This window comes from Planococcus citri, chromosome 5, assembly GCF_950023065.1.
Source record: "Planococcus citri chromosome 5, ihPlaCitr1.1, whole genome shotgun sequence".
Lineage (NCBI taxonomy): Eukaryota > Metazoa > Arthropoda > Insecta > Hemiptera > Pseudococcidae > Planococcus > Planococcus citri.
In genome coordinates, this window is record NC_088681.1 from 53,482,910 (window position 1) to 53,495,836 (window position 12,927).

Sequence of the window (12,927 nt, forward strand, 5' to 3'; positions counted from 1 at the left end):
GAGGTTTATTTTTCTCCAAAATGCATAGTTTTTCCGTTTTTCTCAAAAAACAGAAATTTTATGGTAATCATCATGAGGTTTTTGTTTTTTTGAGAATAATGGAAAAACTATGCATTTTCGAGAAAAATAAAGCTCTTTTAGGTTTTTGGAAATTTAATTCTCTACAACTTTGCTCGATGTATTTTTCTCGTAGAACGCTTTGTTTCGCCTCCAGGTCGATTTAAAAGTTGAAATAATGAAAAAATCAAAAAAAAATCAAAAAAATCAAAAAAATGAGCACACTTCTGACTGGATTACCATGTATATGAAGCTATGAAAATCATAGGGACTTCTGGGAGGTCTTAAATGAATTTTGAATGTCTGAGGACCAAAAATCCATCAAAAAGTGAAAAATGATTTTTTCAGACGGAAGGTCGATTTTGTCGTGCCGCGTCACATATAACCCCTGTTGCCTTCTCAGAGAAAAAACTATCCTAAATCCTACCATTTTTTTCCCATCAAGTTTTGAAGCGTAGTGCTTATTGGAGGGGGAGGACTTGAAAAAAAAATAGTCAAGAAGCCTATTTTCCAATAATTAGAAAAAAAAATCCAGAAAATTCATTCACTCACATCCTTATTAATTCCTCTCTCCACCACCAGAAAAATAAATAGGTAATTACCTACTAAAAATAAATCCAGAAAATTTTTCAAGCAGAAGAAAATGTTGAATTCATCAAAGTGAAATTAAATAGAGCGAAAAATTTCAAGACGCATCATAAAAACTGTGAAATGGGCTCAAAAGTGACTAAAAATTGCCAAAAACTGGCGGAATTTTGGTGAAATTAAAGTATAAATTTGGCTACAATTGCTCAAAACAAAGTTTAAATTTGATATATGTAGTACATATTTCAAAAGCTTTAAAGCAAAAGGTATCCAATTACCAAACAGTGATGAAGTTCCGATAAAATTTTAAAAGATTTGTCCATTGCATTTTTTACATTTTTTTAATTTTCAAAAAGAGTATTACCTATCTAAAAAATCTGCACCCAAATTTATTTTTGATTCCTGATTTTTTGCGTCGGTTGAGACTACGTAGTCCATCAGATTGACTGCTGTTGATGCAAGTTCTTGAAAAATTGTTGAACTAGCTATTAGAAAAAGGTAGATGAGATATTGAAATACTCTAAAATGTCAAATCCGCTAAAAAAAATTCTCTCCTACACAAACAGCAAGTACTCGATTTTAAAAACGTAATAAAATATTACCTCTTGACCAGCATAGCTCCAAGGCTTCTCCTCTAGTCTTCAGCAGTACGGGACTAGAATCTAGGATAGGTACCTTCTTCGTAATACAATAAATCTACCGGGTACAGCAGCAGAACAACTCCAACACTATATAACGCGGTAATTCATCGAGTAAAATTTACATTACGCTTATTACACGAAATAAATAAAATTTATCTTCTAGTGGGGTGAAATTTACGACCCACTTGTTTAAATTTTCTCTTCCTCGTACAAAGCTACATAGATATAGGTTAGGTGTATCGATATGGCGAGAGAAATTCGTAGGTAGTAGACGTGTGGCATGGAAACGATGAGTTTCTCTGAGAGAACTTTGCCATGAACTATACAAAGTGTACGTTTACCATTATCCAGATTTTATTGTTGACTGGATCTACTATACATAGTACATGAAGTAGATATAGGTAGATATGTTCTGAAGAACAATCAATCATTGTTGAATATAGAACACCATATTGCTACACTGTAAAACACATATACTTGCTATACGATGAAGCACGATGAGGCAGCCGGTACGTTTTCCATATACCTATCTTTATTTAGTTGTCATAGAACTTTGACAGTTATCGGCTTCGCAGATGATATCAGAGGCCTTTATTGCTTCTCATGTACGCCTTTATAAACGTTGAATTTTCTTTACAGCCTCATATACAGCGTGTATTCTTCGGTTTTACGACGATATTGTTTCATCGTTCGAGTACACGTTGCCATATAAGCTATCGTATTCTCTCATTGGTGGTTTTCAATGGCTCAATTCTGGTTTTTTTCTTTTCATTTTTTTATTTACAAATATGATAAATGTTCAATTTGAAGTCTGTATTTATGATTTTTCAAATTATTACCAACTTAGATCGATTGATCACTTGATCAGAGTATATCAACGAAAAAATTCTCAATTACTGGACCATTAGCAGAGAAAATTTTCACCTGCCTGTCATCTATAAGTTTTCATATTTATTCGAATTGCATGATCCCCTCTTCTCCCTTTTGCTGCCTTATTGCCTTTCAAATCATCTGTGAACTTTGTAAAATACGTAACTACTTCTACAAAATTTGAGTAGGTACTTGTACATACTTAATGTTTCTCCACTGATGGTAGATACGTATCAGCTCGTTTCGAGTAATTTCTCGTTTTAGGGACGTTATCATCCAGCTCATCTGTCGACAGACAGACAAATGACCCTTTTCATATTAGCAACAGGTGTCAAATTAAAACTATATACGAAAAGATGACACGTGCCAAACAAAAACAAAAAAAAGAAACTCGTAGAAAAAAGAGAGCACTCGTAAAATCTAGCGATATTAACGCTAAGTAATCTCACTCGTATGTGGTGCACGTGAAGAAAGGTGAGGAGACGATGTACGCTACGAGGGTGTTTTTCTACTTTATGCTGCATGAGGTGAAGAGAGGATGAGTATTACTCGTATTAGGTACCTATCTGTACATCATGTTGTTTACTGTACTTTGAGATGATCTCTCCTATGTATGATGGAATCTATTGAACGTGTCGTAAGTTAACTCGATATTTCACGTGGTATCTCTAGTTTTGTATTTTGAAAGCAGGAAAAAAATCGCGAAACGAGGATTTCATCCTTGCCGCCAAATAATTATCAATGTAGAGTGGCGATCTCGATGTATGAGTCATGATTCGAAGAGATACGACACTACCTCTCGGCAAGTTGTTGGGTGAAATTTCTTGGCAAAAACACTTGGAAATCTCTCCAAAATTCGCAACCACCACGGTGAAATAATTTACAGCATTTAGGGGCATCGTTTCAACTCCGGCTGTTATCATCCTTTACTGACAAGTCGTTTTAAACTGGAAATTTACAGCCAACGTTACTTACGTTAGTTCGAGCTGCGTCTACGTTCGCGTGGTAGCAATTATTTTGTGCTCAACGTTTTCCCACATTTGTACCGGTGAGTTTTCCTTATTGCGTTTGTTTAGTTTTAATTGATTTCATCAATTTTAAAACAAACGACTGGAGATTTTTTAGCGAGTTTTGGTGCTGGTTTATCTATACGAGTATAGATGTCATTCTAAAGAAATTCCATTTTTTGTAAGTACAACACCATAAGACTCAATTTTTCCACTGACGGTACGTTTAAGATGAAGTTCAAACGAAGGGAGGCTGAAGAAAGAGGAGGATTTTTATAGTTCGACACACATGGCCGAACACATAGCAAATTTGGCATATGAGATTATAACGCGGACGTATATAAAAGGCATTTATGTGTCTCTTGATAACGTCACGTTATTGCCCTAGTATATACCATGCACATTGCACATAAGATATGTAGTGTAACCCGTTTCTCTTGGTTGTATGATTAACATATTAAAATACTGCCTATCTGGGGCTTCGTCGTTATGCTCTCGTAGTACGTTTACGATGCATAAAAATTACATCGCAGGGATCCCCATTTATACCACGATGACGACACGACCAGTCCATTCGTCCCATAGGAGCGTTAACACGTCAACTATACAATAATTACTCCACTGACGTGGTAAATTGCTCCACTATACATACCCAGAGCAGAGCAGAGCTTTTGGGATTGACAATTTCTGTCGAAGATGAGACCATGTTTAACGAGTATTTTAACCTGTTTGATGACTTGATTTAAAGAGTGTTCCACTAATTTCCAAGTAAAATATTGGCGAAATGGCCCTGTTTCTAGATTTTGAAAATTATGATGGATTACTGTTGGGTAGGTAGTAGGTACCCCCAAAAAAATTTCTGAACGTTATTTCCACCCCTCACATCCCTATAAGTAGTGGGGAGAAAATGTTGCCACTATAAACGGAATGTGTACAAGGGAAGCATGGGCCCTTCAACACGATTTTTTTCAAAAACATCATAGTGGTGGGGGTAAAGTTGACAAAAGAAAACTTTGAACTTCCGCAGCTCCGGATTGAAGGATTGTACACAAAAACTGTTTTCTCCATAATGTGTCTTTTTATAAGTACTTTTCTTCCTACTACTGCAAAAAGCTCATAGTTGCAACAAAAAAAAAAAAAAAACTGAAAAATGCGCGTTTTTCACCGTTTTTTTTTTTTTTGCAAAATTATGCGAAATATGCAAAAAATGTATAGAACAACAGCGTCAAATTTCACCCTAGAAAATGTGTTCAAAAAGTTGTCAAAACGCTCATCTACTAAATGTTCGCAAGGATTGTAATCACGAGCTCTGTGAATCAAAAAATACCAAAAAAAATTTGAATTGATGTAAGAGTGATTCAGTCACAATTCTCACATTCTTTTCAATTTGAACATGTTTCCACAATGCTTGGTGAAAAAAATCCTTCAAAATAAGAATAGGCAAATTACCCAAAAATTATTCAGAAGTCCAACTCAAAACAAGTAATTGCAAAAAATACAAATTTCAATTTCAATTTCAATTTTCAAAAATTTTAACAAAAATCTTAAAAGTACCATACACACGTGTTTAATAAATCTTACCTTACCCAAATTCAGTAATATTGAAAAAATCCCAAAATTGTACTAAAAAGTCATCTAAAATTTGTTCTAAATCATGGATTGGTTCAAAATCAAGAGGTAATTTACACGATTACCTATAGAAAAATCAAGTCAACGTCAATGTTATCTCTCCAGTCCAACAACCAATCATGTGCTATCATTATTACTTATCATTCACTGTGACCAACCGAAGTATTTTAGTAGAAAACTTTTTTAGGAGTGCTCGATATTTCTGGGCACCATGTACCTTCTATTATTCAATGGAAATCACAAACCATAAAAAAATTGACCAACTTCCTCCAAATTTAGCTTGGCAGTGAGAGGAAAAAAATGTTCAACCAAAATTGACCCTTCAAGAGGGACAAATCATATGAAAAATCAATTTTTTAGCATTTTTGATGGTTCTTTACCCATACTAAATATTATGAGAAAAAAAAAAATAGATATACTTTGTGTACAGGGTGCCCAGAAATATTGTGAACCCCTAAAAAAAGTTTTTCTGCTAAATGTTTAGGTCACAGCTGATGTGCCCATTGGTGATGATTTCATACTGGCTATGTATGCTGATGACAAAGCTATTCTAACTGTGAATCGAGATTATAATGCAGCTATCAGTGCCCTTCAGGGAGCACTTGATGTGATCATCAGTTGAATGAGCAGGTGGAAAATGCTGGCAAATAATGAAAAGTCAGTTCATGTGGACTTTGCCCTACATAGCCATGGTTACGCACCAATTATTATTGGAGATAAGATAACCCCAAGGTCAGAATCGACCAAATATGTACCTTGGTATGCACCCAGATTCTCGCCTCACTTGGAATAAACATCTCAACTCAAAGAAGCTGCAAATCAAAGAGAAAATATGCACTTATGCAGCCTGTACTAGTTATTGGGACCCTGTCTGAGCTGAGCATTGAAGCTAAGCAAATGGTGTATCTCGCCATAATCAAACCAATTTGGATTTATGGCATTGCTCTATGGAGCTGTGCTAGCAAATCCCACATCGACATCATTCACAGATGCCAGAATTTAATTCTCCGTCGCATAGTTCGTGCCTACCATTTTGAGAAAAACGAGCCTATTCACCATGATCTCAATATAGAGACAGTGGAAGAAGCAATCTGAAGATTTGCAGTTAAACAAGAACTCCGATTGTCCAGACACTGCAACCCCAGCGTGATTGAATTGTTTGACACAACAGAAGAAACAAGATGACTCAAAAGATACAAGCCAACTGATCTACTGATCCGATATTTATAGTATTTGAAGCAATAAGGTCAACGGACTGACATTTTACCTCCGCAATTTTTACCAATGTCAAACATACAGATAGATGCCGCATATGCTAACAGTGCAGTGGCTGTAATTAAATTTGTAAAAAAAAAAAAAAAAAAAGTTTCGGTTGATCACACTGAATGATAATAATGATAGCACATGATTGGTTGTTAGACTAAGGTGATAACATTGCACCAATCATTATGCATCTATTTCACGTTGCCAACCTATATTCTTAATAAAAACTTTCTTTGGGATTCACAATATTTCTGAGCCCCTGTATCTTGTCCCTTTGGGCATGTAGTAGGTAGAGCTGTGAACCTCTGTTAACGAGGTACCCAGTTTGAATCCATCTACAGAGGCAAGCTTGAGCGTGTAGTTAAAAAATCTTACTGGCGCTTATCAACGCTACATGCCAAGTACTGAGGTGCCATCAGTTATTAGCCGAGCTAACATATCGCGCTTGCCATCTGTTTGCGGCATCAAAAAGCTAGAACTGGTTCAAGCATCTATTGAGGTCAACACTGAGGAGCTCAGGGTCTCTAAACAACCCAGATAGCTCCAATGTGTTTGTGTAGATGTCACTAGTAAGCATGCAGGAAACTTCTACTGGAAGCTCAAAAATAAATTTCCATGAGATATGGAATCAACGCAGTAGAGGCAACACCAACATAAAGGATATTAGCCCAAATGCCCAATTTGACATAACGGTATGTGTTGATTTGTACACAATACCACCTAGAGTGGTAATACAACTTGATGATGATGATCTTATCTGTAAGTAAATACGTATGATAATTTAAACAGAAGTATCATTGAAATCTTGGCCAACAACAGGTTTATTTATTCATTTTTACAAAAAAAAACTTATTAGGACTTGTTGTATGGGCCAAAATTTCAAAAATTCCTATTTTTGCCATTTGCTAAAATCATCAAAAAATGTAAACTTTTTGTAAAAATTGCCAAAAAAGCGTATGTTTTTTGCCAAAATGTTCAAAAAATCTTATCGCCAGAATAATTGTTAAGAAACTCTCATTTTTGCCAAAATTGTATGGATGTTTCTTTTTTGAAAAAAATTATTTTAAAAATCTCAACTTTTCTCAAAATTGCCAAAAAAAGTAAGTAGGTACTGTTTTTTTCGAAATTGTCGAAAAATCTCTTTCTTTTACGTTATCAAAATAGTCCTAATATTTTTTGCAGGAAATTACCAAAAAAGCGTTGTTGGTACTTTGGTAGCCAAAATTTCGAAAATTCCTGCTGTTGCCAAAATTTTCCTAAGAAGTATCTACTTGTTATGTTTTTTGCCAGAATTGTCTGCAAAGTTCTGTTTCGCCCAGGCATAGGGGTGTTGTTAATTTGTGTGCATACGTTGCTGTGTAATGTTAAGAAGTATGGAATAATTTGAATTTGATTTTGAATTCCTTTTCTGAGCACCTTATAACTACTACATATATGTATTCTCAAATATACCTGTGCAGTGTGCATGAAGCAGACTTATCTTGAAATTATATCTTCGTTTCTACTCTGCATGCATTTAACTCGTCGACTTCACAGAAGAAAAGTACATACATCGCTAGTTTCCATCACCTTTTCTATGCATTTTGGTAACTTTTTTTTCTGATTACATCTACGACGTAGAAGAAATTCAACGAGAGCATTTTAATGCAGTCGGTTTATACTTACCCATTCTCTGATTTGTTTCGAGAGGGGTCGAGAAGTTCTCTCGCTGTCTGTGTTCTTCTTCACGCCACAGCTATTTTTCCCATTTGTATGCGGTATCGCGATATAAATTTTTATTGTTCGGTTAATGCACCCAGGATACGGAATTTAAATTAGATTTTGTCGTACCTACCACTTTTTTTAAAAAAAAGGGAACCTATCGAATACTGGCATCAGTCGAATTAAATATGTACATTTTCTTTATCACTGTCTGAGTTACTATGGTATCATTACGCTCAACGGTAGAGTGTGCTTATAATAATTTAGAAGAGCCGAATTTCCTCATCAAAATTCAAAATGCAACAATTTTTTCAATTGAATAGGCTCAAATTAGATGATGATTCACAAATCATCGTGTATGATTATTGATTACATCCAAAAATCAATTTTAATTGAGTGAAAATAATTATGAAACCTGCGAGTTGAAATTTTGAAAAAATTCTCTGTTATAGCCTTTATTGATATATAAAATAATTATTATACGTATCAAGAAATTGTGTTGTATTTTTTTCGAGAAAACAATTTTCAAAGATTGGCATTTTTAGCTGAAACACAGTTAATAGATACTTAATTTTTTTTCAAAATGGCTTTCACATTTTAAAAATATTCTCATCATATTTTTACGAAAAAATGAAACAAATCCCCCCCCCCCCCATCACCATCATCATGGATGAAACTACGATGAAAAATTCGATCATCTCTGGTAAAAAAAATTGAACTCTGATTTTTCATACACGTGCCATCATTATTTTGTGCACGAGAACATAATTGTATTTTTATGAAACCAATGTCCAGTATACAAACAGCACTGCTGATATTCGAATTGGTCCTTTTTTGTTTTCGTTTACATCATTTATTATTCACAAATTGGTAAATAAAAACAAACTCAATGGGTGAAAAATATCATCTGCTCATGTATTTCAATTCATGAAGGTTCGGTCAGTTTTTTCTTATGCCAAAATAACCTATCCTTTTTCGTGAAAGGTAACTTGGAAATTATGCATGGTTCAATTGAAAACAAATTTCACGCTATAAATAAATAATAAAGTCACCAAATTTTGAATAGATGAGAAGAAAATAGAGATAGGTACATTGTTTACTATTATATTTATACCTTTACTTTTACACAAGGTTGCTTTTGTGTACTATTTTCACTAATTTTTTGAAGCGTAAAAAGTATACTAGGTTAGAGACATCAGATTTCTATTTCGATGTGTACCTATATTTTACCAGTTAATTTGCAATCTTCGAAAAATCTGACCTTTTCTGTGCTTTTTTATGAATCGTCGAATGGTCATCATTTTTTCCTATTTATAAAAACGATAAAATATCGTTGCTAGAGAAATATCTCATTTTAATGACGTCACAGGAAATTCCACTCTCGAAATTGATATGTTTTTACGTCAATTTTCCAAGTCGGACTGTGTTTTTTTCTCTCTTTCGAGTTAATTAGCCACTGAAAGTTGTCTTTGCTGATTAATTTTTTAATCAGTGCAATGAAAAACTGAAGGCAATGGAAAAAATGGCATTTAACTTTAAGAATAGGAACCTACGTATAAAACAATGGTTGAAAGTTCGAGAGGCACTTTTAAAAACAAATAATTGTTTTTTTTTCAGTGGATCTTATAGAGGAATTGCGAAGCGAAACAAATTGGCCGACATCTCATTCCAGGGTGGAGTGAATTTCAAGATGAAGATATCTTGTTGCCGAATTTTCATTGGTAAGTGATGTTTGGAACATAATTATATTTAATCATCGGTATCACTTGTTCTTCTGGATGTTGAACCACAATCCACTTTCGGTGGCTTCGCAGCATTAACCAATTCGGATCTCAAATTTAATAATCTGTAAGGTTTCAATCCTGGAACATGTTTCCTGATAATTTCAGGATCGCAGCAATACAATACTAATTCTGTTACTGTGTCAACCATCTCTTCAAAACCTAGCTCGGCACAAGTGGTTTGGCATGTGAAATCTTTAAAGGGTGTTTTCTCATGTAAACCTATGTCATGTAGTATTATAACAATGGCATGGGTTTCATCCTGCGTGATGACCAATTTCCACCATATATAATAGTGGTTTCCAATGCGATGGTTCATTCTTCCCACTTTTATGTGCAACTCTCCCCATCCCTGAGTAAATTGAAATTTTATTAAGAAGAATGGTACATATTTTGAGCAAGGAAAATGCCAATTGAACTTCTTACCTGTATAGCTAAGTTTCTGATGAAAATGGTTATTTTTACCCATTGCACAGCTTTAAACACGTGGGAGAAATATGCGTAATTTATTATATGGGTGAATGGTTTTTTCCATATTGCAAATGCCATGTCAAAAGGTGAAGCAATCATGGCTTGTTGCTCATCTGCGAATTTCTGCAAGTGATAGAGAACTTTTAGTATTCTTAACGTTTCATTTTTAAATTTGAATTGATCGGGCAAATGATGAAGTAGGTACACCTATACATTCAGCTTTATAGGTACTCACTTTATCATGCTCATTATATCGTTCGTAGATTAAATGTGTATATTTTCCGAGCACGCTATCGCCAAAATTATAAAATTTGTATTTTTTACCCAAGTACAAACGTTCTTGTTCTAATGAATCACTGGTGAGTAAACTCGGTGAAATGATTTGATAGCTGAAGTACAATACATCCTGTTTTTTGTGATCGAAGCAAAACGAATACACGTTTAGCCAATCATCCCATTCGTGTTCCTTTGTTTCTTCGAAGTCATTTTTGTGAGCCACCTTGGCAAAATTGGGATAGAGAAATCAACTAAATAAAATTGAGGAGAAATGACGAAAAAATATTTTTTGATTATTTGATTTCTCAATTACCTGGTATCCGTAAGTGTACAACGAATACTTGCCTTCTTGGTTCGCACACTCTGTTATTTGAGATTCGTCATCGGAAGCTCGACGTATACTCGGTGTTGGTTCTGCTTCACATTGTTTATTTTTGGACGGATATAGAAGGTAATTTCGGTGGAATTTTGGGCAAAAGTACACCATTTGGGTGCTTTCGTCTGGTAAGTAGTAAACCGTTTTGTTTAAAAAATTTTTCTTCACGCATTTGGGGATCTTGTATTCGGAATCTGAGGTTTTAAGTGCGATCAAGGCCAACTGGCTGACTGTAAAATATCCGGGGAAAAAATTAAGAAATTGGAAAGTATACAGGGTGTTCCATAATACAGCAACCAAACCAACACTAGTGCTTATTTGGTTGCTGATACTGGAGATTGAAGGTGCAATTATTGTTATCCTATAAAAAAATATTGCAGCTTGATTGAATTTATGATTTTACTATATTGAAGATCATCAGAAGCAGAGAAAAAAAGGTTTTTGAATGCTTGAATTTTCAACTCATTAGAAGTATGAAATTTGTGTTCGTTTGAGCCCCCTTCTCTATCACACATCTCAAAAGTAAAAATATTCAAGTTTATGTGTATTTTTGGTACCTATATAAAAAGTAAATATCATCGAGTCATTGTTTTCAAAATTTTTGAAGATTACAGCTCTTACTCTCCTGAAAACAGATTGTAATAAAACTCTGGCGTGGCCAAGTCCTCCACCACCGTTTCTTTTATGCACTTTCTTTACATTACTTATTTTGTCGTTTGTGCATTTCTTTGTGCCATATCAGATTTTGAATGAATTCGCGTTATTAATCACAAGAATTTTTTGGTCCTTCGGGCCGGGTTTCGTTTTTAACTCATTTTTAAAAAATGGTAAAAGCGATTTCGTTTGAATAAAAGCAATAAAGTTCACATTTTGGAATCATAATTCGTAAACATTCATCAATTTATCACAAATAAATATCGTTTTTCGAACTGTGGATTCAGATTTAGAGACCCTCAAGAACAACTAAGATATACATCAAACTGGTTCAATATTTTCTCAGAAAAAAAAATGCAATGACGAAGGTTAATGTCATTCCATATTTGCTCAATTTTTACTTGTATTGACCAAAAATTTCACAAGTTCAGCTTTTTTCAAAGCTTAATTTTCAAATTTTTGCAAACCTTAAGAGTAGGTAGGTATGCACAAATGTATTAAAAAATTTGAAAAAATTCAGAAAGCGTTTATGATATTTTTGTGATTGGATTCGCAAAACCATTAAGGAGGGGGAGGGGGTTAAGGAGCTCCAAAATTTTAGACAAAATTGTGTTCAAAAAATGTTCATACTCGTACGTCTTTGAAAACGCAGAACAGGAATATCAACTTTTTTCCAATTCGATTCCTCCAACCCCCCCCCCCCTCCCTCCCAGTGGTAATCCAAATTTCTTGAGAACTGGAAAAATCGTGTGTCGTAGGTACGGTGTATTAGCAGGGTGTCCAACGGTTCTGCAAGTCACGCAGTTGTCCAGCTTTCTATCACTTTTCATCAAAAAGTCTTACTTTTTTTGAATCGGACTTCAATATATTTTCAATTCATTTCTCCTTTTCCTGGAATTTTGAAAAAAAAAATAGATGAAAAGGGCTCGTTTGTCGACTTTTTTAGGACATTGAATAACACATTTTTTTGAGAGTTTTTTCCCTCACTTCGCTCGGTTTATTTGCTCTCCTTTTTCTGAATAAAAAACTTTTGAAGTTCAAATTCAAAAAATTTTCAATGTTTGAATCAGAAAAATAAACTTCTCTTTCTATATAAAGAATTTTTTTTCACTTCTCAGAACATGAATTTTTGAAAATTTCTGGCTTCGCTTCACTTGGGCTCATTTGCTGTTCTTTTTCAAGTTTGATTTTTTTTTATGACATCACTCAAATTTTAAAATTTCGAAGAAAAATACATAATAAACGTCTAATTGTTTACAGAAGAAAGCGTCCTTTTTATACCTCTCTAAATACTAATTTTCGAGAGCTTTTGCTCACGCTTCGCTCGGACTTGTTTGCTTTTTTTAATTTTTCAAAAAAATAAACCAATTTGAATTTTGAAATTTTGTAGCAAAATAATAAATTTTTTATAAGTAACTCATCACAAAAAAAAACACCGTTTTCTATACTTACCTCTGTTACATTACATTAGCAGAACTTAGAAAATAAAATTAGAATCAAAAATTGAAATGATAAAATTATATTTTCCACACCATGTTGCTTGAAAAAAATCTTAAAATGTTTGAAGACATTGAAAAAGTGAAAATTTTGAGTAAGTATAAAATTTAGCCTCGCTC

At 34.0% G+C, this 12,927-nt stretch overlaps 1 protein-coding gene across 1 annotated transcript in view; it reads left to right on the forward strand.

Annotated features, from left to right (window-relative positions):
• The window catches only part of LOC135847918 (zwei Ig domain protein zig-8-like), a 450,816-nt gene that overhangs the window by 376,625 nt on the left and 61,264 nt on the right, over positions 1–12,927 (forward strand). Inside the window, exon 8 of the mRNA XM_065367658.1 lies at positions 9,371–9,474. Coding sequence (XP_065223730.1) covers positions 9,371–9,435 — 65 coding nt within the window. The 3' untranslated portion in view covers positions 9,436–9,474. The remainder of the gene's footprint in view (positions 1–9,370; positions 9,475–12,927) is intronic.